Source organism: Podarcis vaucheri (genome assembly GCF_965113315.1).
Source record: "Podarcis vaucheri genome assembly, chromosome: 17".
In the NCBI taxonomy this organism is placed as follows: Eukaryota; Metazoa; Chordata; class Lepidosauria; order Squamata; family Lacertidae; genus Podarcis; species Podarcis vaucheri.
In genome coordinates, this window is record NC_138755.1 from 12,906,848 (window position 1) to 12,934,790 (window position 27,943).

At 46.5% G+C, this 27,943-nt stretch overlaps 2 protein-coding genes and 1 long non-coding RNA gene across 10 annotated transcripts in view; 2 read left to right on the forward strand and 1 right to left on the reverse strand.

The window, feature by feature from the left end:
- SUPT20H (SPT20 homolog, SAGA complex component) overlaps window positions 1-6,480 on the forward strand; it is a 37,452-nt gene extending 30,972 nt beyond the window's left edge. For 5 of the 8 annotated variants that reach the window (XM_082204696.1, XM_082204691.1, XM_082204697.1 and 2 more), the window contains exons 21-24: window positions 413-471; window positions 1,420-1,530; window positions 3,943-4,051; window positions 6,038-6,480. In XM_082204696.1, coding sequence (XP_082060822.1) covers window positions 413-471; window positions 1,420-1,530; window positions 3,943-4,051; window positions 6,038-6,153 — 395 coding nt within the window. In that variant the 3' untranslated portion in view covers window positions 6,154-6,480. The remainder of the gene's footprint in view (window positions 1-412; window positions 472-1,419; window positions 1,531-3,942; window positions 4,052-6,037) is intronic. The other 3 variants (XM_082204692.1, XM_082204698.1, XM_082204693.1) reach the window with 2 other exon arrangements.
- Window positions 6,393-27,751, reverse strand: EXOSC8 (exosome component 8). The gene is made up of 11 exons (XM_082205198.1): window positions 27,627-27,751; window positions 25,769-25,805; window positions 24,483-24,546; window positions 22,507-22,580; window positions 20,725-20,770; window positions 19,195-19,300; window positions 19,064-19,109; window positions 18,130-18,226; window positions 7,456-7,573; window positions 6,918-7,024; window positions 6,393-6,613 (listed from the first exon to the last, which is right to left on the reverse strand). The coding sequence occupies exons 1-11, from the start codon at window positions 27,659-27,661 to the stop codon at window positions 6,498-6,500; spliced, it is 846 nt and encodes a 281-aa protein (XP_082061324.1). The 5' UTR covers window positions 27,662-27,751; the 3' UTR covers window positions 6,393-6,497.
- On the forward strand, window positions 14,929-17,011 carry LOC309522106. Its single transcript, XR_014214836.1, has 2 exons — window positions 14,929-15,748; window positions 15,966-17,011. It is a non-coding gene; the product is annotated as an uncharacterized lncRNA (long non-coding RNA).
- Window positions 27,752-27,943: the final 192 nt, after the last annotated feature.

Below are 27,943 nucleotides of genomic sequence, written 5' to 3' on the forward strand. Positions count from 1 at the left end.
CACACACATTTTGATCTATCGGGTATAAATATATCAAATTAGTATTAAATATATGATTTGTATGCTTGCTGTCCTCCAGACTTCAGAGAGAAGGAACTGGATTCAGAGTTTGGGTGCCATTGTTCTGTCCATTGAAACCAGATAATATATGAGAGGTTCAGTGCAGATGCTCTCAACCATTCTTCTGAGCCTTAAGATTGTATTGCTGAATATATTTAATAACCAGATTTTTTGTCTCTTTTGTTGTTGTTCTAAATTTTAGCTGAGTCAATGAGACAGTTTTGAGAAAAGCTTTAGTTTAATCCGAAAGGGGCGAAATATTTTTGCTTTTATCAGCTTCTGTTGTTTTACTATTACTCAGCAATACAATTCTACCTCTAGTTTGGATGTAACTATATCCTCTTAATCTCAGCAGGTGGCCCTTTTGGCTTAAAAAATGCTCCAGGCCTTCGCCCTTTGAATTTGCTACAGGTAAGATTGTATGGTGATGTATGTTGTCCTATTTTTCTATATTGATTGGGAAATCAATTCTTTGATACTGGTTTTGGGAGGGGCATATTAGATGTGAATTCAGATAGCTCCATCCGCCTTGACTGACAATTAAGAACATCCAGGCTGTTGAAAATATTTCAGTTTCACATATGCAGATGGTTATCTGTCTCCCTTGGTGTATAGCAATAGGAAAGCAAATGATAAGAATGCTATAGCCATGAAACGTTGAGGACATCAAAACTAGAACTGCCTGTTCTTTGGAGACCTGGGTCTCAGAATAGTTCTCTATCAAAAATTTACAAATCAGGAGGTTGTGAGTTCATAGGACCTGCCACACTGCCCTTGCAATCACCTCTGCCCAGCTGTTTTCCTGCCAGATTGACACATATTTCTTTACTCCGCAAGAAAAAATGCATAGGGGGAAGCAGTTGAAGGGGAAGTTCAGCAAGCTAGGTTAAATGCTCTTTCCAGCATTTCTCGAAGTGCAAATTTTGCAGCTATTGGCAGAGATTCAGGTTCTTGGGGGCGGGGGGGGGGTTAGGCTGGACATACAAGTCTGACCAAATGAGTAGAATGAATTGTGGACTGGGTGAGCAGGTTAGACTTTTGTGTGTGTGGCTCAAAACATACTTTGTTTTCTTTGCTTTTGGTTTCTTTCCTGGTTGTGATTTTGATCTAGATGCACCACACTAGAATCCCCCAAATTTTGTTGAAATGGAGGAGGGGACTTCATTAGGAGGGGTGCTATGGTAGCAAGTACTTTCCTGCTGACACCAGTCTTGAAAACAGCAACACTAATTTTTTGTGAAGCCATAAATGAAATTTTCAAAGAATATTAAATGTCATCTCTGTCTTGGTTATGATGTAGCTTATCATAGGAGAATGAGGCAAACTGACCTATCCCTCCCTTGTCTTTAAACCTATTAGCTTCCAGGTGGCTCACTGATTTTCAATCCTCTCCAGCAACAACAGCAGCAGCTATCCCAGTTTTCATCACAGCAGCCTACAACATCTAGTCTTCAACAGCAGGGAGATCAGGTGAGGCATTCCTGTTGAAACTAATATTATAAGCACATACATGCTGCCTTTGGGAATATGTGTAGAGAGATACCGTATTTTTCGCCCCATAAGACGCACTTTTTCCCCTCCAAAAATGAAGGGGAAATCGGGGTGCGTCTTATGGGGCGAATGCCTGCAAGCCTCGCGCGCCCGGCAGGAGGTCCCACCGGGTGCGCGAGGCTTGGGGCCGCAGCCTGTCGCCCGAAGCACGGGGAGCCCTCGGGAGGGCTCCCCCTGCTTCGGGCGAGTGTCTGCAAGCCTCGCGCACCCGGCAGGAGGTCCCACCGGGTGCGCGAGGCTTGGGGCGGCAGCGGACTGCTTGCGCGCACCTAGAAGCTTGGGGCGCGCTGAGCTCAGCTCGCCCCAAGCTCCTGGATTAGCGCAGGGGTCCGCTAGCCCTGGAAGAGGCGCCCGGCTCTCCCACGCTAGCGGAGACCTTGCCGGCACGCAGAAGCTTGGGGCGCGCTGAGCTCCGCACGCCCCAAGCTCCTGGTGTAGCGCAGGGCACCTGGGGGGGAAATAATTTTTTCCCCCTTTATTTCCCCCCCCAAAAAATCTAGGTGCGTCTTATGGGCCGGTGCGTCTTATGGGGCGAAAAATACGGTAGTTCCTTGTAGCTACACATGAAAAGGACTTGGAATAAGGACAGTCAAAGTCAAGAGTTAACCTCATGAAAGAACAATTGAGCAGCTAAAGCTACCTTAAACTGAATCAAGCCATTGCTTGCTGTAGATTGGAAATGTCTATTTTGACTGGCAGTGGTTCTCAGCAAAATATCTTTCCTAACCTTCATAACCATGCCCCCCAAATCTGTTCCATGGTGTTGGATGAACCCCCAGAAAAGATGTGAGGGGTTCCATACAGGAAGAGGAAATCATCATAATCATCAAACCTTTTACTGACATCACATACAAACAGGAAAGAGGAAATCCTGTTGCATAAGCAGAAGTCCTTGTCCAAATGGGATGACTTCATTGGATACAACCCAATAAAAATAACATAATCACATGCATTATTTGGCATGATACTGATAAGCAAACAGCCACATAAGTTTTGCTGAAATTGTTGTCATGCAATGAGGTTGATTCAAGTGAGAGAGAAATATTTTTTTATATCTGGATATGTTAAAATTAGGGATGCGGGTGGCGCTGTGGGTTAAACCACAGAGCCTAGGACTTCCCAATCAGAAGGTTGGCGGTTCGAATCCCCGCGACGGGATGAGCTCCTGTTGCTCGGTCCCTGCTCCTGCCAACCTAGCAGTTCGAAAGCATGTCAAAGTGCAAGTAGATAAATAGGTACCGCTCCGGCAGGAAGGTAAACGGCGTTTCTGTGCGTTGCTCTGGTTCGCCAGAAGCAGCTTAGTCATGCTGGCCACATGACCCGGAAGCTGTATGCTGGCTCTCTCGGCCTATAGAGCGAGATGAGCGCCGCAACCCCAGAGTCGTCCACGACTGGACCTAATGGTCAGGGGTCCCTTTACCTTTGTGTTAAAATTGCTACTTGGGCAGCAATATCAATTAGATAGTTGTTCACTGTAGGGAATAATTTCCAGAGTTGGTACTTCCCATAGGTAGCTACTCAGAGAAAGTTCCCTGTGAATAATAAGCTTTTAGAAGTGTTCATAGACTCATCTTTTTCTTGTAGAAGCTTGCTTTGAACAGGGAAATGGTATGGTGTTCCTTCTTGGATAGTACCTTAATAGTCCACGAACAGACTGCACAGACAACAAGAGAGCTGGTATAGAGGGAACCCTGGCTCCATGCAAACCATGGTTTGCAATTTGAGAATCAATGTTTTGAGGACTTTCCTCCACCCCCGCTTCTCAGAATTTACCAGTTTCACGTTATGCACCCCCCACTGTGAACTGTGGTTATGGGTAATCAGTGCTTATGTTAACCATTGCTTCCAACAGCACCCACATAGAGAGAGAAATACTGTGAATGCTGGAAAGGGGAGATGTCACTATGGAGGGGTAGGAGTCCACATTCCTGAGACTGGCTCCTAATTTACACACTATAGCTTGCAGGAAACCACTCTTGGTTCTGCACCATCCTAGAAAGTACTTTGGAAATTATCTTGTGGTCCTCATCAGTTATATGGCAGATAGCTCTTGTAATCTTGCTGTAGCTAGGAGTATGGTTGTTTTTCCAGAGGAAGATTAAATGCTTTGTGCTTAGGCCCTGATTTGGGGCTTCCCATAGGCAGCTGGCCGGCCACCGATAAAGCAACAGAGTTCTGGGCTAGGTAGACCATTGGGCTGATCTATCTGGCTCTTCTTATGTTCTCAAGAACATTGTCCAGTGCCGAGTGTTCCGGTATTAACTGCCTTAACTTAAACCGTTCCGGGGTCTGTTACCTTTTTTACCTATTAACCTCCTCTCTCTTTGCTAGGGTTCTGATCAAGCTTCCACAAATCAAGACCAGACCTTATCAGCTCAGCAGTCAACTGTCGTTAACGTGACCGGAGTAGGGAATTTTATGCAGCCTCAGGCAGCAGCAGGTATGTTGCTCAAGCATCCTTACAGGGCTGCTTTGCTGCAAATTTGTTTAACCACTGTTGCCCTGGAGGTCGGGTTTTTTCTACCTATGCTCTATGCCTTCTTTGCCATACAGCATGACACCATCAATAGATTCCTCCTCCAGGAATAGCCCTATCCCACTGGTTCCCTCCATTCCACCAGGTTTTCATTACATCTACTCATACCTGTCAACCTTCCATTTTTTTGCGGGAAATTCCCTTATTTCAGCACCTTTTCCCGCCGCTTCCCACTGCTATCCCGGATTGTTAGATATCCCGTAGACTGTCCCCAGGACAGGTGAGGCTGCTGATCCCTCATTTTCAAATCTGAAAGTTGACAGCTATGCATCTACTCTGTCTATGGGCTCATTTAAAAGCATTCCAGCACTCTCCTTGCGGCCACCTGCTACTATTGTGTCCATCTTTAAATGCATTTAAATTTAAATGCATTTAAAGTGTTGCATCTTACTGCACACTCATTTCCCTGTTCTAGCGTGTCCTCATTGGAATACCTGGAACATTTTCATCCTCATCTCCTATGGAATAATAATCCCCAAACCACATGCCGACGAGCTTCTGTCCGTTTTCTGTATGAGCCAAGTTTTAAAAGCTGCTCTTCAACTTTTTGATACTCATTTCCTACAGCTTGCCTCTGTTTTGGTTCAGAGAGAGCCCATCCTCTTTCTAGGCTTTCTTGTCCAAAAACATTTCCTAGTGCTTAACACAAACCCCCTCCACCTGACCACCACTGTGTTGACAGAGATCCCCATCATTTCTGAAGGCTTGGTGATCTGGCTTATATTTTACCTTCCACATACGAGTGGAACTGCAGCATGTTTTTTCTATATAAAATGTGCCAACTGTGGCTGCCCTTTGTGTGAAAAAATTAACTGATCTAGAGTGCATTCATACTGAAATTGCTAACTAACTACCACAAGTGGTTACAAAAGCCATTGGCAAGGCTGTCCTCAGTGCTCCCACATGTAGTGGACAGGGCTGGTTATTTTGACTGCATTGAATTACATAAGCAAGAGTGCTCTGATTGCATGACCTGTCTAATCAAACTGTAGTGCAGAGACAGGCAACATCTAACCTGTTTTCACCAAACCTTGTCCACTGGGCATCATGTGGGACAGGGATAATATAAAAATAATAATTTATTATTTATACCCTGCCCATCTGGCTGGGTTTTCCCAGCCACTTTGGGCAGCTCCCAATAGAATATTTAAAACACAATAAAATATTAATTTTTTTCCTAAACAGGGCTGCCTTCAGATGTTTTCTAAAGTCAGATAGTTGTTTACTTCCTTGACATCTGACGGGAGGGCGTTCCACAGGGCGGGCGCCACTACCAAGAAGGCCCTCTGCCTGGTTCCCTGTAACCTCAATTCTCGCAGGGAGTGAACCGCCAGAAGGCCCTCAGAGCTGGACCTCAGTGTCCGGGTAGAACGATGGGGGTGGAGACACTCCTTCAGCTCTACTGGGAGACATGGCTTATTTGTGTGGATTCAAAATCTGATTGGTTGCTATCTTGCCTCACCCGACAGGCACTTTTGACTGGTGGGCAGGGCAGCCCACCTATCAGTCAATTGGCATACTATGATTCAGAAGGAATGGTCACACCCACCTATCCAAATTGGGCCACAAGGTTCGAGGAAATAAAACACCTGGGCCAAAAAAACAAAACAAAAAAGCTCCCTGCAATCTACCAGTGAGAAGTCTTTTCCTCCTGGATAATAAGCCAAGCCTTTAAAAATTGGTAACTTGGTTTTTTTTAAGTTCCCAAGTTCATTTTTTAATATATCCGAATTTGTTCCTGCCTTCATATGAAGACAGGTGAAAGCCATATATTTTCTAATTATTTCAAACATCTCATGTGGAAAAAAGAAACCCTGATGTATCATGTAATTATTTTTTCTTGAAGTGAAATCTCAGCTCTAAAAAGTTTTCTTTTCTCCTTCCTGGCAGCAGTTACGCTTCTTGCACCTTCAAATGGTTATGGCGGTGGCAGCAGCACAAGCCCCTCATCTACGACACCATCATTCAGGCAGGCAGTCAAAAAACAAAGAGAAGCACCCCAGTGATTCTGCATTTGAGATAGAATGTATATTTAAATTTAAAGGGGGGTTTTAAAATAGAAAAATATAGTTTTCTGGGGAAATTGAATGTTGAGGTTATACTGAAGCATGCAGGATTGCATTTGACAACCACAAATCCTGAAGAACAAATTTATTTACCTAACAAAAATTTGTGTTTTTTTATAAAAAGTCATAATATTTTAAGAAGCAGTTTGCAGTATTGTACATATTTCAAGGTGGACTGATATTTTGAAATAATTGAGCTTTATAAATGTAGTCTCTGTTTGAGATAAGGAGTTTGTGCAACGTAGCAAATACACTTTTTACAAATTACTTAAGAGACCCATTGTTTATGTTGGTTGTACGCTTTTGATCACTTTATCCATTAGTTTCTTCACTTCTTTGTGCCGTACTGTTGCCCGGCTGATACAGTCTTGAAGCTTTGTGCCTGTTATTACACTTCCTCCTTAAAAGGAAGTAGAAAAAAACCCAATGTCAGTATAATTCTAACATTTCTATCACATTGGCTTTAAAAAAGAGCAGATTTGAGAGCTGCCACACTAATGAGTGAAACGTGTTGCATATTACAATTTCATGGAGTAAAGCAATACTTAAAATGGAGATGAAAATGAATATAGTGCTTTGGGGCAGCTATAGGTGCAGTTAAAATATGCTGTGTGTTCATTGCAGAACTGCAGTTTGCCAAATACGTTTAATGAAAGACTGATTAGTTGACCTATCCACAAAGTCATTACAGTTTGGCCCCATACCTGGCTTATAAACAGAACACAGTTTGCCTTCTTCATCAGTTACAATCGTTAGATTTCCAGTTGCCAGGTCTTCCTCTTCTGCAGTTGGGTCAACAAGTATTACTGTGCTTTTGAGGACACACAAAAATGCAAAAGTTGGAGTGATTTTATATAAGAGGTACAGACATGTTACTTGCAAGATACAGGAAGAGTTATGCAGGAATTTGCATGGGTTTACACAGTTCAGTGCTATTCTGAGATAGTCTAATGCATGAGAGTTAACAACAGCAAAGCTGTTTTGCTCGTTCACTTACTCCCTGAAATAATTATTAGAAAGTTACAACAGTAGTCTAGTCTTGAAATAAAACTAGGTTCTTACAAGAGGGTGATTAAAAGTAATAATAATTTCTTAGAATGGTTTATACAGTGAAGGTTCTACCAAGCTGATGCTCTCAGAAACACTGAAGAAGCAAGAGCTATAACATGGTACCTGCCCCCAATATTCTCCACAGTCCCATTTCACATTTAACGTGCTTTAGGAAACTTTGTGGATACTTACTCAAGCAGCACAAATGATGTAGCCACTGGTTGCTTTCTGATAGTTAGAGGAGTCTTCTCTTTGAAGTTAACTTCTGCTAACCCCGTTTCTTCATTTACAGTAACGGCAGGTAAATGGACTGAAATAACAAAAGCAATTATTGAGAAAGCAGAACTGAGGTCTTCCTTTAAAGAGAGGGGTGTTTTTTTGGTAAGGGAGGAATAGGGGCATTCTGGAAGGAATATGTGACAATGAAGAGAAAGTAATATGCAGCACTATGTTTCTGACTTAGAAGTATGGAAAAACATAGAAATACTTGATTACTGTGTATTTGTCATTAAGCAACTGGAACCGAGGTGTAAAGTAAGATATTTAGGGTGCCTTGGGTCTCTGAAAAGGCGTCTCAGGAGCCATAGGATAAATTGGATTTATCCAAAGGTAGAGCTCTGGTGTCCGTAGGGCCAATGTATCAAAAGACCTCCTGATTTAAACAGAACCTCTCCCTTTGAAAAAGAAAGAAATGTTTTTTGTTTTTGTTTTTACCAAAAAGAGAACCACACTTGGAAATAGATGTAGGAACACAAAGTTTTCCTCCATCCTTACCCTACTGGCAGAGTCTTAAATTGTCTTTGTATCTCCCCCGCCCCCTGTTAAGATAAATGATCATATTCTTTTTGCAAACTGCAAAAGAGCAACTGGGGGAAAGGCCTGGATACTGCACAATGCAGGATTTGAGTTAGGTTGGAATTTCAAAGCTATTTGTGATTTTTTATTTCTATTTTGGCAGGTGAGACTTACAAGACTTGGGACACAAATGGGGGGGAGTATCTGAGAGACTGGGTGTCAGGGGTTCAGGAGCAGAGACGCAGAGAAGGGAGGAAGCAGAGAGCGAGGGGGAGGAATCCGAAGGGAAAATGAGTGATGATGACGACCCGAGATCTCCAAGCCTAAGCAGTGAGTCAGAGGACTCCCAAAAGGGAGCCCCAGTGAGCAGAGCAAGGGGGGGATCCGGGGGGACACCCCAGGAGGAAGGGAACAGAGGAGATTCAGAGAGCAGCAGCTGGAAGTCGGGACCCACGCTCATAACTGAGGGCGGCAGCAGCTGGAAGTCGGGACCCACGCTCAAGACTGAGAGCAGCAGGGAGGAAGGTAGCCAGGCATCGGTTTCCGGAGGCTGTCAGCAGGAGGGAGGGCACGAGTCAGGGGTGGTCACGCCCTCCTCAGAGAGCGAGGCAACGGTTAAGAGGAAAGTAGAGAGTTGGGCGCGCGCGCCAAGTTCAAATGCAGCGGAAGCTGGAGCAGTAAGCAGCCCGGAGAGTGAGCCAGGTCCTAAAGCCCGCCGCAAGGAGGCAGAAGGATCAGGGGGGTCAGCGTCAGAGGAGAGTAGAAGGGAGGAGGCCCAGGGGGGCAGAAGGACCCAGAGACGTAGGGAGAGGCGAAGGAGGTGGAGCAAGGCTAGGGTATTAAGCTGGTGTGCAAGAGGCGGGGACTCAGACGGGTCTTCGCCGACCTAGGGCAGAAGGTGTAGAGCTGCACGCTGCAGTTCGGAAATGAAACCTGTAACTTAATAAAGACTCTTATAGAGTGAACGCTGGCGGACTTGGTCCTATGTGAGCTGGGACTGGGTGGCAGCTCTGACAGTAAGACCCGTCTCTGAAAAGGCTTCGGACACCTGATATCTCGCAGCGGAGAGAGAGGCAGCTGGAGGAGGGGATCGGTGTTTGGGAGCAAGCTCACGACGGTTAGCAGAGATGACGGAAGCAGAGAAAGTTGCAGCGCTGCAACAGGCAGTTACCCAATTGAACGCGGAGGTACTGGCATCCAAGAAGAGGGAGGAGGATGCGGCAGCCGCCTACAGAGATCTCCACGCCAGGTTTGAAGCATGGGTTAAACACGGGCAGCCAGGACCCAGACCGGAGGGGGTTGGGTTGGCACGGAGAGCAGGAGGGCTTGTGGCTCACTTCGATGGGAATTTACAACAGTACCCCAATTTTCGAGCAGACGTAATGTGCGCACTGCAACTGCTGGCAAAAGACTTTAGAGATGAGGAAGAGAAAGTGGGGTTCATACTATCCCATTTGCATGGGGATGCTAAAGCGTGGCTACGCAATTTGTGGAGGGATAAAGATCCGGCGCTTCAGAATGCAGATGCCTTTATCAAAGCGATGGATGCGTGTTTTTTGTCTACTATTGATGTGGATCTTGCCCGACGGGAGATTCATGGACTGAAACAAGGGAGGGCAAGCGTCCGGCAGTACCACGCCCGCTTTTTTGCGCTGGTCAGTGCCTTAGAGTGGGACCGGGATTCGCCCCCTGTCAGAGACCTGTTCTGGGAGGGTCTAAGCTCAGCGGTCAAGGATGAAATTGCAAGGGGGGAGAGGCCCCGAAGCACGCAGGAGGTGGTCCAAAGGGCGCTGACTGTGGGGGTGAGGCTGGAAGAACGTCCCTGGTGCAGAGATGAAGGACGTGGAGGGCGCGAAGCAGCGAGAAGTTTCTCTTTCGTTCCAAGAGAAGCAGCGCGTGCGCAATCCACACCTCCGCCAGGAGGGGGAGGGGAACCGATGGAGGTTGGAGGTGCAAGGGCTCAGTCAGCAGCCAGAGCCCAAGCACCGACAGCAGTGAAAGCGAAGCCTCCTAGAGGGAACAGGAAGTGTTACATCTGCGAGGATCCAGGCCATTTGGCGAAAGAGTGTCCCCGGAGGCTCCACAAGCACACTGCAGCCTCGGCAATGGTGACTGCAGCAACGCAGCAAGGAGAACCACAGCAGGGAAACGACGATGTCTGGCTGGAGACAGAGGCACTGGGGCCCAGCCAGACGCATCAGTGAAGCAGTCCCCAGCGATCTTGCAACCCACGGACCCCCTCCCACCCAAACCAGTAGTGCAGCTCACAGCATCTCTCCAGCTACCCGATGGTGTCACTATCGAAGTGCCGCTTTCTGTGGATTCTGGAAGCAACGCAGACTTTATAGCGCAGGATTTTGTGGAGCAGCACGCTATACAGCTACTGCCTGCCACTCTGCCCCTGCAAGTCGTCACAGTGGATGGCAGAGAGTTGCTAGGGGGGCAGGTGGTGAAGCAAACGCCACCGATGGTGATGCGCCTTGGCAACCACAGGGAAGTCATCAGTTTTAATGTCACCCAACTGTCGGACACGCCCATTGTGTTGGGCATGAGTTGGCTGGACAGGCACAGTCCGACACTGGCTTGGTACCAGAGACAGCTGATCTTCGGCTCCTCTTATTGCGCAGAACACTGCATCCTGCCCAGACAGGAGGGAGAGGAGGAGGAATCACAACTGCAGTTGGGAACGTTGCAAGCAGTCCCCCACAAATACGCGGACTTTTTGGAGGTCTTCTGCGAGAAAGAGGCTGACAAGCTACCACCGCACAGGCAATATGACTGCAAGATTGACCTCCTACCAGGGGCGACGCTGCCGAAAGGGAAGCTGTATTCCATGTCTGAGGACGAATTACAGGAACTCAAACAGTTCATAGATCACAATTTGCAGCGCGGTTTCATCCGGGAGTCCAGGGCAGTAGGGGGCAGTCCTGTTTTCTTCGTGAAGAAGAAGGACACGCCCCAGAAAAGACTGGTGGTGGATTTTCGCCTCTTAAACAAGATGACCAAGCCTTCTGATTTCCCCATGCCCAGGATTGACGACCTGCTAGCGACGGTGCGCAAGGGACGCGTGTTCACCAAGTTGGACCTGCGAGGTGCGTACAATCTCATCCGCATGAGGGAGGGCGATGAGTGGAAGACAGCCATGTTCACGCCTCTGGGCACCTACGAATACAGAGTGATGCCGTTTGGATTGCAAAACGGTTCTCACTGTTTCCAAGCTTTCATGCATCATGTGTTGGCGGGACTCCTTTACAAGAAGTGCGTCTGCTTTCTGGATGACATCCTGATATTCTCCGACTCGCAGCAAGCCCATGACCAAGATGTTCGGGAGGTGCTGAAGAGGCTGCAGCAGCATAGACTGTACGCCAAACTGGAGAAGTGCCAGTTCGACACGACGGAGGTGGATTTCTTGGGTTACAAGTTGTCGGACAAGGGGCTAGCCATGGACAGCGCCAAGGTTCGTGCGGTGTTGGATTGGAAGAGCCCGCGCAATCGGAAGGAGGTCCAGCGGTTTGTCGGCTTCGCCAACTTCTATCGCAAGTTTATCAAGGGGTTCGCGATGCAGACGGCGGCCATTACGGACACGCTAAGCTCCAAGAAAAAGAAATTCATCTGGACGGAGCAGGCGGAGCAGTCCTTTCAGGCACTCAAGCGTCTCTTCGCGTCGGAAGAGCAACTGCTGCATATCGACCCCAGCAAACCGATGCGGGTAGAGACAGACGCGTCCGATAGAGCAGTGGGAGCTGTCCTGCTGCAAAGGGACCCACAGGGGGTCTGGAGGCCGGGAGCGTTCTACTCCAGAAAGCTCAGCAAGTCGGAGCAGAACTACACCATCTGGGACAGGGAGTTGCTGGCCATTCATGCAGCTTTCAAGGCGTGGAGGCACTTCCTGATCGGCGCCAAGCACACGGTGCAGGTCTGCACGGATCACAAGAATCTGGAGCACTGGCGCACGGCTCAGTTCCTGAACCAGAGGCAGATACGTTGGGCGGAGTTCTTTGCTGACTTCAATTTCCGAATAGAGTACGTCCCAGGCGACACCAACGTCATGGCGGATGCACTGTCCCGCAAACCGCAATACCTCGAAGAGGCGAAGCCAGCGGCAGCCATGCACATCTTCGCGCCAACAGCGTGGGCGTGCGCTTCAGCCACAGTAGACCTGGATGCGGTGCGGCGGGCGTTGCAGGACGACTCCTTCGCGCGGGCGAAGATGGCAGAGGTGCACAAGGGCACGGCGAAGGGCGACGAGTTCCAGATACGAGACGGCTTGCTCTTACGTAAAGGGGCCATCTACGTGCCGGGAGACGAACTTCGCGCCAGGGTACTGCAGCAGCTGCACGACGCACCCACGGCCGGGCACTTTGGCACGGAAAAAACGGTGGAATTAGTCGCAAGGGACTTTTGGTGGCCCAGACTGAGAGGGGAAGTCGCGGACTACGTTGCGAGGTGCGACACCTGCCAGAGGGCCAAACCGGTGCACAAACCACCGGCGGGACTGCTGGAACCGCTGCAAACGCCGTTTGAACCGTGGGAGAGAGTGGCCCTGGACTTTGTTACGGATCTACCCAGCTCGAGAGGCAAGACAGCTGTACTAGTGGTGGTGGACTTGTTCACCAAGATGGCACATTTCATTCCGTGTGCGAAGGTGGCCACGGCGGAACAAACCGCCAAACTGTTCATAGATCACGTGTTCAAAGTGCATGGTCTGCCGCGGTCTATCCTGTCCGACCGCGGGCGCCAGTTCGTCTCGAATTTCTGGCAGAAGCTGATGAGTTTTCTAAATGTCAAGGTCGATCTGGCATCAGCAAGACACCCGCAGACCAACGGGCAAGCAGAGAGGGTCAATGCCATCATGCAGCAGTACCTGAGATGCTATGCCAATCAACAACCTGCGACCTGGGTGGATTACCTGCCGCTCGCCGAGTTCGCTTACAACAACACGAAGCACGTGTCCACAGGGGTGACGCCGTTCTTCGCCAACAATGGGAGGAATCCCAGAACCTTCCCGGGACGGGAGAGAGTGGGGGACGGAGAACCACAGACGGCGGACGCGTTCGCGTCAGAGTTGCAGGCGGTACACGATCAACTCAGACGGCAGCTGGAGCTAGCTAAGCACGCCTACAAGGTGCAAGCTGACAAGCACAGGCGGGTTGGCGAAGAGATCCAAGTGGGAGACTGGGTCTGGTTGGCAGCCCACGCAGTGCCGACCAGGTCACTAGCCAAGAAGAAGTTGGGGCACAAGCAAATTGGTCCGTACCAAGTCGAAGCACAGATCAACCCGGTAGCCTTCCGACTGGCGCTGCCGGAGGGTTCCAGAATGCATCCGGTGTTCCACAGGTCGGTGCTCACTCCCTACAAGGCACCTCACAGATTCCAGGAGCCAGGGACGGCACCGAGTCCGTTCCGGGAGCGGACGGAGACGCGAGGGGTGACGCAGCAAGACCCCATCAACGAGGTCACGGAGATTTTGGACTCCAGATGGGGAGAAGAGGGAGTCGAATACCTCCTAGCCAGAGAGGGCACCCGGGCCAGCGCCAATAGCTGGGTGCCAGACTACGCTTTGGAGGAACCCCTGCTCAAGGACGAGTTTCATGCCCTTTTCCCACACAGACCCATGCCAGCGAGTTTCTTCGACGACTGGCTGTTCACGCCCACACTTTCTTCCAGCACGTTCCATGGATTCGACTCGGACAGGGAACCCGCACTGAGCACCCGTTCCCCAGAAGGATCGCCGGCGGGTTCGGCGTCAGACACCTCGTATTGGTGGGACGATCGACCGGAGGAGCAATGGCGACGGAAGTGGCTGGAGATGCCAGGTCGAGCGACCGACGCAGAGACTGACATGGACGTGTTCGGGGAGGACCTTGGGTTCGAGCACGGCGGTACAGAGATGGAAGCGGAACAGGTCAACGTCGGCGACCGCGAGGAGGAAGACTCGGAGGTCTTCAGTTGGCGGCCAACCACGGGGAGCGAACTGTATCCGGCATTCCCTCCCGTGATGATGGAGCACCCAGCACCCACACCTGAAAGCGGGGAGGGGGGAAGGGGGGGCTTCGAGGGGGGGATGGATGTCAGGGGTTCAGGAGCAGAGACGCAGAGAAGGGAGGAAGCAGAGAGCGAGGGGGAGGAATCCGAAGGGAAAATGAGTGATGATGACGACCCGAGATCTCCAAGCCTAAGCAGTGAGTCAGAGGACTCCCAAAAGGGAGCCCCAGTGAGCAGAGCAAGGGGGGGATCCGGGGGGACACCCCAGGAGGAAGGGAACAGAGGAGATTCAGAGAGCAGCAGCTGGAAGTCGGGACCCACGCTCATAACTGAGGGCGGCAGCAGCTGGAAGTCGGGACCCACGCTCAAGACTGAGAGCAGCAGGGAGGAAGGTAGCCAGGCATCGGTTTCCGGAGGCTGTCAGCAGGAGGGAGGGCACGAGTCAGGGGTGGTCACGCCCTCCTCAGAGAGCGAGGCAACGGTTAAGAGGAAAGTAGAGAGTTGGGCGCGCGCGCCAAGTTCAAATGCAGCGGAAGCTGGAGCAGTAAGCAGCCCGGAGAGTGAGCCAGGTCCTAAAGCCCGCCGCAAGGAGGCAGAAGGATCAGGGGGGTCAGCGTCAGAGGAGAGTAGAAGGGAGGAGGCCCAGGGGGGCAGAAGGACCCAGAGACGTAGGGAGAGGCGAAGGAGGTGGAGCAAGGCTAGGGTATTAAGCTGGTGTGCAAGAGGCGGGGACTCAGACGGGTCTTCGCCGACCTAGGGCAGAAGGTGTAGAGCTGCACGCTGCAGTTCGGAAATGAAACCTGTAACTTAATAAAGACTCTTATAGAGTGAACGCTGGCGGACTTGGTCCTATGTGAGCTGGGACTGGGTGGCAGCTCTGACACTGGGTCAATACAAAGTCGAGTATTTTTGCTTCTCAGTTGGGTTATTGCTTCTTCAGCTTGCTTGAAGGCTTTGCTGACCCCTTTTCCTGCTGCTCCTTCAGTTTCGTCTCCTGTCCTTTGCTTCAAGCTGAAGCAATCCTGTCTTCTCCAGCACACAAGCTGCCTCTACTCTTACTCACATTGCTCTCTTAACACCTTCTTTGCTTTTCCCAGTTTCCTGTCCTCCATTCGTTTCAAACAAAAACCCAACGCCTCTTTGCTCATTCCCTTTTCAACTTCATCTCATAGCACCTCCTTTTTAACTCTATATTCCAACCAGGCAGCATTCTGCAGCTAAGGTCAAAATGCAGATTGCTCATTGTCCGACAGTCTCTTGCAACAATCCCACTTGCGTTGGGCTGTCAGGACTCACCCTGCGAAATGAACCCCAGCACCGCTTAGCCTAGTTCGGCCTCTAGGCTACAGTGCCATTCCAATACCAATCAAATCTCAGTATTTTCCTGGCCACCAAATGGCATAGGAACATTCCGTAAGCCCGTATGTTCCTGACTGATGGCAATGCTACAAAGGGAACAACTCATTGGCAAGAGGTACCTGCTCTTACAGAATTCTAATACTTCTGAGGCTTCCAATTTAAAAGATGCTATTGCTGTTAAGTTTCCGTACAGAGTAAAAGGAAAGGGACAAATGCTCATAAAAGTGCAGCCCTCTCCTCAATGTCCTCTGAACCATCTGTTGTCAAGGGGAAGACCCACAGGAAGGTAAAGTATAGACTTGATTCTGGGAAAGCTACAGTGCATAGGACCATTCGAGGTACAGTGGTACCTTGGTATGCATACGTCTTGGTTTGCATACGTTTTGGATTACAAACACATCAAACCCGGAAGTGCGTGTACTGGTTTGCCACCTTTTTTTGGATTATGAACAAATTTTTTGGGAGGCTCTATTGTCGAAAGCACGCCTTGGGTTACAACCTGTTTTGGTTTACAAACAGACCTCCGGAATGGATTATGGTTGTAAACCAAGGTACCACTGTAGTTGCTTATTATTCCCCAGATCCTCAGTTTTGCTGCCCAGAGATTTATCCTCTCACTGACTCAACAATCAACCTACTCAACCACTGGGTTCTCAGGTTGACCCAACAACCAATACTACAGCACGGGATCTTCTTCCCTTTTTTCTGGAATCCAAATTCCAGCAAGAAGTCAAAGTATTAAATGTACTCAAGGTGAAATGGGTTGCCCCTTTACTAAGTAAGAAATCCAGTAACTTTGCTCAAAGGCTTTCCATCCTTGAGCAGACCATTGAGGACCTTAATATCACTGCTTGAAGTACCCACAGCAGCCCTTTTCTGATGCCACTTTGCCTATGAATGCGAATGAAGTTTTGAAACATTCAGGAGAAAAATGCAGGAACCCAAGGCATCTACTTTATCAGAGGCGCCTCTTCAGGTTCCATGTTTGCTTAAGCTTTCCTTCTTTGCTGAATGATCCAAAAGAAAATCCAAACAAAGATCCAGCCAGGCTTTGCAGAATATCAGAAACTCACTAAGCAATAGCTTTCATTACTGATGCCACCCTTAACTTTCCCCACTTTGCAGCCTGGTCCTTTGCAACTAATGCCTACGGCTGAAGCTATGAAACATGAATACAGCTTCAAGATCTAACTTGGCTTCTGTTCCCTAAAAGGAAACCAAGTTGTCTGAGGTGAAAGCACTGGGAAGTCCTTGTGTAAACAAAGGACAAATGCAAGACTGTGCCTTCTGTCCCCAAACAAAATAGCAGATTCCACCCAGTTCAGAAAGGGGAGAAATAAGTAAAGATAAGTTCTGTGAGATACAGCTTTAATTAATATGTAGGTTAATAACAAAAGATAATACGCTCCAACATCCCATCTGTCCTTTGGGGTTGACGCAATAGTTTTGGCCAGACCTGCAACTAACCTTTTTTAGTTTTGTTTGTCTTTTTGTTACTGTAGCCATCGTTGTCTACCACATTTTTCTCATGCTTTGTGCCACTACGGTGATTTTGTACTATTTTGTTTTTGTGAAAAAAGTTCAATAAAAAACTTATTTAAAACAAAAATGTGAATACCTGGGTTGCCTAATGTCCTGTCTTCTGTCCCAGTCTGAAACTGTTCCTGAGGATTAAGCCATTACTCAGCTGTCTAACTGTCCCCAGGTTCCACCCTGGAAACTGCACATCATCTTGCAGGGAAAAGCCTCAAGTTTCACATTTTGCAATCACTACAATAACAGAGAACAATGGGAGCTTTATCCCCTTTCAATAGCCAGCTCTGCATCATTCCACAGAGATAGGGGATCTTAAGGCCAAACCCTTCCTATATCCCAAAGGTTTACTATCTCAGACCCTCCCTGTTGAATAAGTTGGATATCAACTCTCTGGATTAAAGCATCTATAGCATGTGTTTACGAGACCCAAAAACTCACTTTGCCCCTTCATGTCAGGACTTGTTTAGGCAGGCTGGCAGGCCCTGCCAGCTAACACCCTCTACCTCTCATCTGTGGGGCAGATAATCCCCCCTGCAAAGGTACATCTTGTGGGGCTAGAAGGATTTGCAATGTGAGACGCCACCTCCAGGCATGTCTGCTGGATGGGTAAGTGGTCTTACTGAGGAGAACAAATGGTGAAGGTATAGTGCCTAGGGTTGCCATATTTCAAACAGTGACAATCTGGACAAAAAAGTTGTTGAGCTTTTTTAGATGGGCAAAATCACTTTTCAAAAATGACAATTTTTGAGCTATTTTTATGGGGAAACGGCACTGCCAACATGGGCTGCCATATGTCCGGATTTTCCCATACATTTTACCTGATTTCCACCCAGGCATTGCTGCCAACTGCAGTATTCCAGATATGTCCAGGAAAATCTGTGCATACGGCAACCCTGGTAGTGTCACAACTCTCATGAAGGTTGGAGATCCAACTTTATATTAGCATAACAGCATAATTCTAGGGTAATGTAGGCAATTAAAATTGCAGCTGCTAACCTTCAGAGGAGCACTGGAAAAAGGGAACCAGAGCAGTGATGCCAGCAGCAGTGGACACTCAATTGCTACCCAGTTGGCTTACATCTCTACTACAAGGTTCTGGCCTCCATAGGAAATTTACTGCATACTTTAAAAAATACTGGATAGCACAATCTGCAACCGTTTAAAGTTTGCAACGATAACGGGGCAACTTACCATTTTTTAAGGCTGCTAGTAAAGCACACATACAGGCATCCAGGAGGTTTCCATCATAGTCTAAGCATATAATGTCGCAGTATAGAACCCAAGCAATCTAAGGAAATAAGCTCTGTTAATTTAAATACTGAAAAGGCTCTTAAGGGGCATCACAAGAGTGAAAAGGTTTGAAAAACACTTTAAGTAAGTCAGTGTGTTCCTTCACAGGCCTTTCCCAAAAACTAAGACTGAAACAAATTAAAACTAAAGTCCCAATCTGTAAATGTACACAATGAAATGCAGCTATATTGTACTATAACAATGCACTATAACTTTATAAACGTTCACTGGTTCTTGTACAAGAGCGCTGGCTGCCAATTTGTTTCCGGGCCCAATGCAAGGTGCTGGTTTTGACCTTTAAGGCCTTTGTGCAGCTTAGGACCACCTTTTCCCATATGAAGTTGCTTAGATTTCAGCACCTTTTTCTTTCCCCAAGCATCTCTGCATTATACTGTATTACAGGCATGTCCAACTCCCAAGAGCCTGTGATCTACTCCCACTATTAAAAAACTGGCAGTGATCTACCCATTGGATTAACCAAAGTTGTTGAGCTGTTCTTTTTTGGGGGGGGAGAGACAATTTTTCAATCTATCAGGATCACGCAATCGACCAGTAGATCACGATCGACCAGTTGGACATGCCTGCTGTATTATGTTAAATGTGGACTTGGGAGTTTATGGAAGTTGTAGTCCGGTGGAATCTGAAGAACACCATATTCGTTACCCCTGGGTTATAAGCTCCCTGCAATAATAATAGGAGTAGGAAGATATCACAATAATTAATTAACTTAACACTTAAAACTTTTCTATGTGAGCTGGAGCTGAACTGGTTCAAGGGTGCCCAACTAGTCCTCAAATCACTCCCCAATTAATATTCTTTATGAACTTTTACTTACCTTCTCCTCTACAATGCACAGGTCTTCTTTCTGAACCATCTGTGAACTAAACCAGTAATGCAATGAAGACAAAAATTCATTTGATCTCCCCATTTTTATTGAAAAATTCAAAAAGAAACCACATTTCTTACTTTTCAATCACATCTGCAATGAATTGACTAGCTGCCTGAGCCTCTTCCCCTGGAGGTCCAGGTCGAAACCTTGATGAACAGAGCGGAGGAAGGTCCACGTTAGGAACTGAGGGGGGGAAATTGTGAATCAAAAAGCAAATTGAATAAATCTAGTTTGAAACACGTTTCTCACTTGGTTGTTTATTAGTGAAGAATTAAACAAAAAAGCTATCTAAATTTTATTAAAGTGCAAGGTTTGAAGTGGTCGGGGAATAAGAAGCTTCACTAGAAGCTACAAAGTAGAAGACTTTTCTACAAAATAGTTTAAGCTGCTGTTAGATAGAACAGTGTTTCCCAACTCTGTTCTGACCATGGCCCCTTTTGACCTTGTTTGCTGCCTGTGCCCCACCCCCCATGAGCGTAGCCAAGGAGGGCAGGGCAGGACTGCTATTATATACATTTCCCTATGGAATTTTGTGGGCTTTATTTGAAATTACCGTATTTTTTGCTCTATAAGATGCACCAGACCACAAGACGCACCTAGTTTTTGGAGGAGGAAAACAAGAAAAAAAATATTCTGAATCCTAGAAGCCAGAACAGCAAGAGGGATCGCTGTGCAGTGGAAGCAGCAATCCCTCTTGCTGTTCTGGCTTCTGGGATAGCTGCACAGCCTGCATTCGCTCCATAAGACGCACACACATTTCCCCTGATTTTTTTAGGAGGGGAAAAGTGAGTCTTATAGAGCAAAAAATACGGTACTTCATTTGTAAATTTTTGTGTTTTTGTAAACTGCCTGAAAAGTGCTACTTAAAAATAAATTGCTTACCAGTAGGCATGCGTAGGATTAGTACTTTTACTGCAAGATAATTCGTGTAAAATCAGCAGCATAGCAAGCCGCTCGGGGCGGGGTGTTCTGAGTGCCCTCCCGGCACCACGCCCCATGCTGTTTTTTCCAGCAGCACTGGGCCCGCTGGAGGGTGGCCACGGTTGCGCGGGAGGCAGCGGCTGGGGCGCCCTGCAGGCTGTGCACCACCCATGTCCCATGGTTTGGCCGCCCTCTGGAAGCTGCCACCCAGTGCAGACTGCCCCCCGCCCCTCCTTAACTACGCTACTGTGTAAAATACAAGTACTGTATAGCAATTCACTAATACAGTGGTACCCCGCAAGACGAATGGCGCGCAAGACGAAAAACTCGCTAGACGAAAGGGTTTTCCATTTTTGCGTTGCTTCGCTATGATTTCCCTATGGGCTTGCTTCGCAAGACGAAAACGTCTTGCGCTTTTTTTTTAAAGCCGCTTGAAGAGGCGCAGTTGCGACGGACCGTGCTTCGCAAGACGAAAAACATCGCAAGACGAAAAGACTCGTGGAACGAATTCTTTTCGTCTTGCGAGGCACCACTGTATGCTAATTATATTTCAGAATAAGCGTAAGGTTGTAAAACATGAGGAGTACCATGAATTCAAATGGAATTGCCAAAGTATCATTCTAATCACCAGAGAATCAACAAAATCACTTGTCGTTTCAGGAAAATAGTAATTAACCAAACCTTACCAATATATCCCTTGTTACTGGAATCAATAGGGGGTGCTGCAAATTCCTGTATGCAAAATGTTAAGAGGAGATGTTTAGAACTAGAAGTTTAGAAATAGTTTTTCTTGACCTTTTCTTAAGTTCAACACACATTTGGAGATCAATGTTTATTTTCCCCATGTTTTACAAATATTTAAAGCAGTTCATTATTATTTTAATGACAAAATGTACACATCATCCATTAAACTACCAATGGCATTTCTAGTATTGCATTCTCATTTATTCACGATGTAATAAATTTAAATGGAAACCTTGTAAACAGCAGGCTGGGGGCTTTTTCCTATCCGAGTATAACACTTTAATCTTTTTCATGCCATATGATTTAATGTGGGACTAATTTTTGGTTCTAACCGTTTTCAGGTAACTCCAAATTCTCTTGATGTTTTAACGTTTTATCCCACCCAGCTTCTAGCAAATTGCAAAATACACAGCATTTAACTCTGATAATTTAAAAATAGCAGAGGTAAAAATCCCAAACACACAATGACTCTAAATTGGAGTGGGCGGTGCTTCTGATACATGGGCCAGACAGGCCGTCCCCCCACCCTGGGCCTGCTCCCGCATCCAGCCTGTAGTTTCTCTTCCACACAACAGCTTAAACTAACTGGCATCTATGGAAGCTGATTTTTAACCCTAATTGTTGTGGGGAAGGCAAATGAGCAGAGGTTAGCTCCCACTGCGCCCTTGCGCTGCAAGCTTCCTGAAAATCCCCCTAGTGCACCAATTAAACTTAAAGAGATGGGGGAGAAAGAAAAAGAGGGCAGAGAGGAGTGGGTCTAGGCCCTTTGCACTTTTGGCTCCACCCCAACCCACTGCCGCCATGCAGTCCTCAAGAGATGTCCTTCAAGGAAATGTGGCCTACACACACACACACACACTCTGCTTCTCTCTGGCTATCAAATGTTGCATACCTGCCCCCTGCCTCTGTAGGCAATATCCAAGTATTCCATTATCCAAACAGCCAAGAGATTGCGCCTGCTAAATGGGCAGAAACAGCCTCAGGTGTAGTCAGCGATTCCTACCCTGAACAGTTCTGGTGGATAGTGCTTTATATACACTATGGTGCTTCAACACAGCATTTCTACTGCTTGCAGCAAAAAAAGTGCTCTGTGCGGCAATCAACACAAGTTGCATGTCACCTGTGGATAGCCAGGGGCGTTTATCCACCCTCTCACTTCATCATCTGGGCTCTTCAGGAAAGCAGTTATAGAAGGCCCTTGGAAGACACTGATTTGGCTTAGCAGTAATGGAAAACTGGTTGCTTGTTATGGGAATGCACCATAGCAAGCCTCAACTTCTGTGCTTCCCTCATTCCCTTTCCTCTTTCACACATGAAGTTGAAAGTTTCCTTTTGTGGTCAGGCATAAGCCAGTTTTCCTTTATGTCTGAATGTGGGGAAGTGTGATCAAGGCAGTTAAATGACCAGGTTACTTTCTGACCCTCCTTTAACCATTTGTAGTTTGAACAAGCCAGCTTCCCATATTTGGATATACAAGAGCGCCCGTTTATTTCCAACCACAAAAAGCCTTCATTGCATATGAAGGAGGGAAGGGGACTGGTTTAGTGATTGAGGCCAAGGCTTGCCACTAATGGGAAAAGTGGATAACTGTGTCAAGTCTGTTATTCCGTCAACAGAGTAAGGCAGAGAAAAAATGCTACAGAGTTCTGAGACCCTATTGGATCCATAAGGATTGTGTAACCTGAAACTACATTAACTTAAAAGAAAACTATTCATGAACCTACCGCCTTAATGCCACATATCACTGTTGTGTTTCCTAGCTTCACAAGGGCAGAGCCATCTGCAGTTGTAATTGAACCTAGAAAGAGACCATTCAACAAAATCAAAGCTTTCTACCTGTGAAATAAACTTTGCAAATCACACTGGCAGCACTAACACTGCTTGCAGAATAAGACATTGGTTACAAATAGATGATTAGCTATTCAGAGTTGTCGAGGCATTCCATACTCAGGGGTTTTGCTGAATTTTTTTTGAAGAAAAAATGTAAGATTTGTTTTCTTGTGACGCTGCCTTGCTATAATTCTGCAAGAAGCCACCCACGTTTTGAATTCTTAGTCTCTGGAATCAGAGCCATATTTTCTGATCCCTTTGAATGTATTAGCAGCTGGGGGGAGAGAGTGATGCTTATACGTCTAGAGCAGCCTAGTGAGGGAGCCCCAGCTGATGAAGCGTCAAGCAAACAGGCGAGTTAAGCAGTGCTGAGCAGAAAGAGGCCAGGGCAGACTACTCTGTCCCTCCACACTTTGAACAAACTCCAAGATTCCAAACAAAGTAACACAATAAACTAATAAAATAAATTTAAAGCCAAAAGGGGTATGGTGGCTTTCCTGCACATACAGTGGTACATCGCAAGACGAATGCCTCGCAAGACAAAAAACGCGCAAGACGAAAGAGTTTTCCGTTTTTTGAGTTGTTCCGCAAGACGAATTTCCCTATGGGCTTGCTTTGCAAGACGAAACGTCTTGCGAGTTTGTTTCCTTTTTCTTAAAGCCACTAAGCCGCTAATAGCCGCTAAGCCGCTAATAGCCGTGTTTCACAAGACGAAAAAACCGCAAGACAAAGAGACTCGCGGAACGGATTAATTTCGTCTTGCGAGGCACCACTGTAGTACAGTTTGTCACATGTAAAACTATCTGCCTGATGGACAGATGGGTAATGGGTGTGTAATTGGTGCAATGAGCTCCTGGCCCTCAGGGAACAAGTTTGTTCCCTTGAGGTCAATTTGGCTGACCTGGAGAAACTTAGAGATGCAGACAGGCTGGTTTGGGATGAGATAACACTGCCCCAGTCCCAGGATGAGAGGTCCCCTGCTATCATGGAGAATGACAGCCTTGAGGAAGGGAAAAGATCCCTTAGGTGGGATCCATTCCATGAGGGGCAAGCAGTTATCCTCTCATGCTGAGGATAGAGAGATTCTGGTAGTGGGTAACTCGCTTGTTAGGAACAGAGAAAGTTGGGTGTGATGGACAGGCAGATCATAGGTGTGGGATGCCGAGCTGCAACTCGACACATAGGGGGAATTGCCTCCCAGCTGGTGCAAAGGTTGGATGTCAGACAACTGCTTTTTGTTACATCATTAGTTAAATTAGAACCTGTCTTTCGTGAGGGTGAGAAAAAAGATATCTGTACAGTGGTACCTCGGGTTACAAACACTTCAGGTAACAGACTCCGCTAACCCAGAAGTAGTACCTCGGGTTAAGAACTTTACCTCAGGATGAGAACAGAAATTGCGTGGCAGCGGCACGGCGGCAGTGGGAGGCCCAATTAGCTAAAGTGGTACCTCAGGTTAAGAACGGTTTCAGGTTAAGAACAGACCTCCATAATGAATTAAGTTCGTAACCAGAGGTACCACTGTATCTGTGTTACACTTCTATCAGTCCCCACAGGAAAAGTTCTGCAATATACAGAAGACCATGTCTTTTCTAGTACAGTGGTACCTCGGTTTACGAACTTAATCCGTTCTGGAACTTTGTTCTTAAACCGAAACCATTCTTAAACCGAGGCGTGCTTTCCCTAATGAGGCCTCCTGCCGCTGGTGCCCTTCCACCCTTCGGGTTCCATTCTTAGACCGAGGTAAAGTTCGCAAACTACTTCCGGTTTTACGCAGTTTGTAAACCAAATCGTTCATAAACAGGGCTATTCTTAAACTGAGCTACCACTGTACATTCAAAGCACAACCAGTCTACCAAGAAACACTCACCTATGTTGACAGTTGTGGTTCTGAATTCACCAAGGTCCCTTCCATCAGGACGGCAGTTTTCTTTCTAAAAAGATCATCAAGTCTCATATACAAGCAACTAATCTTATCCACTAGCAATGTAAGAGCTTAACTAAAACAGGCTCTTAAAGACCAGCATTTGACGGACTGCTATGACGTGTGGGCAGAATCCAAGAACAAAAGCGTTTTTTTCCTGATTGTTTATATTATATGCACATTTTTTGTTATTTAGATTTTATTTTATCGAAGTGATTTCAATTAAAAGAAATAAAGTGATACAGGAAAAAAGAAGGAACAGTAAGAGGGAAGAGAAAAACAAAGCTCTCTCTCTCTATATATAATATTTATGTGCAAAAATGCAAGATACGATATGCCCATACATTCTTATATAAATTGGTATTATATGCACATTTATGTAGAAAAAAAATCAGGTCATAACAGATAAACACCCATCTCTGAGTACAGTCCAAAGTTTGGCACATTCATGGAATTTCAATCTATCTCTCACAACTGATAATATGAAAGTGCCAAATAGGAACACCCATTCCTGTATCAGTTATTACATAAGCCAATATGACATTAGCTTCAAGGTCATTAACTGTCTTCATTTTACATGCAACATTGTCATATACCCGATAAATGATACAGAAGTTGTGGTTTTGCATGACCTTCCAGCAGGGCTTCTCCCGTGCCAGGAAACGGCACTGCAATGCTACAGAGGTGCCGGAATGCACCAAAGAGGTACTGGAACTCAGCTCCAGTGAGTTCCAGATGAAAAAAAAGCCATGCCTTCTAGGTATATGAAAAGGAACTGTAAAATTGGCTAAACCAGATGTGAAAGCAGCTTCTAGTCTAGTCAACTGCACTTCTAAGAGACTTCTGATACAAACTTCCTACCACAAAGGGCCAATTCACACAGCCACCAACCAGATTTTCTTTGTATGTAAAATCCTACCTGAGAAAGACATGAACATGGTACATGTCATGTCTGAACAATTTGGGTCTTGTTGCATTGAATTTGATATGTAGAGACCCCATTCCAATGCTAACTGGAAATCTAACAGTCTGAAAAGTGGAAGAAGCATGCCCAATAGGCAAATATCATCCCACGGTGCCTTGGGGGAAGATTTTCTGATCCAGACCAAAGGTGCTGGAAAATCAAAAGGCCATTTTGGCTCACCTGATTTTGAAATTCAAAGATATAGCTCACTTTTTAAAAATTCAGGGCCAACAATGTTTTAACACACACAAATGCTCACTGTACTCACCAAGAATCTTCTGTAATACTCCAAAGGTTCCACAGTTCTGAAAACAAATAGAATGGTAAAGACAAAATGTTTTGCAAAAGAGACTGCTTGCAAAAAGACAAAGGGCGAGACCCAGACCGAATAATGTTTACAGTAGACCCAATGAAATAAGTAGTACAAAGTAGTCATGACTTACTGAAATCCCATTGATTTCAGTGGGCCTACTCTGAGTAAAACTTTGCTAAATATGTGTCTCGGGGGACAATGGAGGAGTGCGCCCTTAGGGGTAAAGTCAAATCGCTGGAGGGTTACATCATCTGCAATTGTCTGGTTTTAAAACTGACAAGCAGCTCTGTGAAGCTTTTTCAATTTTACCTCCAAGAGTTAAGATGAAGCCTAATTATTATCTTGGTGGAAAAATGGTTATTGAAGTTAATGAATTTAGCTGAGATGGCAAAGTTGACATGCTTAATTTGAGAAGAATCATGGAAACCAAATTCTGAGAAAATTAATAATTTGAAATGGATAATGAAAATTAATAAAGAAATATTTTAACTGCCTGGTTTCACCTTGACAGATGTGTCCTATTAACTCAGATACAACTAACCACAAATGTGAATTTGGTTTCAGTAAAAATAACTATTATTAGAGGCTTCTCCAAGTTACTTTGCTGCTTGTAAAGGGTCACTATTTTCTAAACATTAATTACACACCTTCAAAGCTGGGCTAGTGCCATGATGGTCTGTGACAATGAATTTATGTAGCCCTCTATCTTTTTACATGAAAAAGTGTGTGTGTATGTGTGTGTGTGTGTGTGTGCACGCACGCGCACACACACACACACACACACACGTATGTAGAGGCTTTTCTTCTCTTCCCTACATAGATACAATTATTTTCTGAAATTGCTCTTTACGACAACATGCTAATGCTTGGGCTATACTGCCATCCTCTTTCTTTTCTCTTTATGTGCCATCCTACATTACCAAAACACATTATTCTTGTTACGTCAATAACATAGATTTTTCATACACTTTCCTCTGCCAAAGGACACTTTCCCTGCTAGGTCTAAGAATTGAATATACAAATCCTATATATGTGATATATGAGCACTTAACTATTTTATATGTTCCCAATTGGGGAAATAGAATTTTTGTTTTTAACTCTAGTGAGGATAAAATTGAACTGAACGTGAGAAATTTGGCATGGGAAAGGGAAGAGAACTCCAGATATCTGTCCAGCCTCATTCTTTAAAAGGGGGGAAGCTCCTTTGTAATGTATTCTGCAGTTGACCTCCTTTGTAATGTTTTATTTTGAAATCTTCAAGATAATATTTTAGTTTTCTGTTATGTTGCTTGAACTGTATACTCTATATTTGACTTTCTTCAGATTGTTTTATTGACTTAATATGCTGCAAACCACTTTGAGATTTTTCTTAAAAATATAAAGCGGAATGGAAAATTTAAAAAAATAAAATAAAATTCTCATTCTTTTAAGCACACTTGTGCACTGAAATATTTATTCCTATTTAATGCAATTCCTTCCCAGAATAACATGCTCAATGCTTGGGCTATACTGAAACCCGCCATGAGGGAACGGCAGGACCTCGGCCGGCGCCAAAAACCTGAGCAAAAACTCCCGCCGCCAACTCCTCCCCCCTCGTGCGGTTAGTTAGGCGTTCGTGCCCCAGGATCCCGGCGACTCGCTGCGTTCACACGTGCAGAGCGCTTTCACGAGACCAGGGGGAGGGAAGGAGGGTAGCGGCGAAGGCCTGGGAAGCAACGACGCCGCGTCCCGGCCGCGGGCTCCGGCTGAGAACCCAGAGCTCGGGCGCCGTGAGGGGAGAAGGGGAGCCGCCGCTCGAAGCGAGTTGACCCACCTGAAGCCAGCCGCCGCCGCCGCCATCGCCATCATCGCCGCTGCTTTTTCGGCAGTTGCTGCAAGGCCTCCCAGGCGCAGAGGGCGCTGCTGAGGCGAGGCCGGAAGTGGCCCTCCAAGGGCGAGGGCGGGGTTCTTCGCAACTTTCCGGCAGGGAAGTGTCGTTGGCCGTCAGTCTCTCACGAAACATAAATATATTTTTTTAAAAAACTCAAGAGTCGGTCACCTCACCGTCTGGGTATGGAGATTCCGAGTTTGCGTTGCAAGGTTTCTTCTTCCAACTCTGCGTGGAAGCGAGAGGCGCTCATTATAAACCAG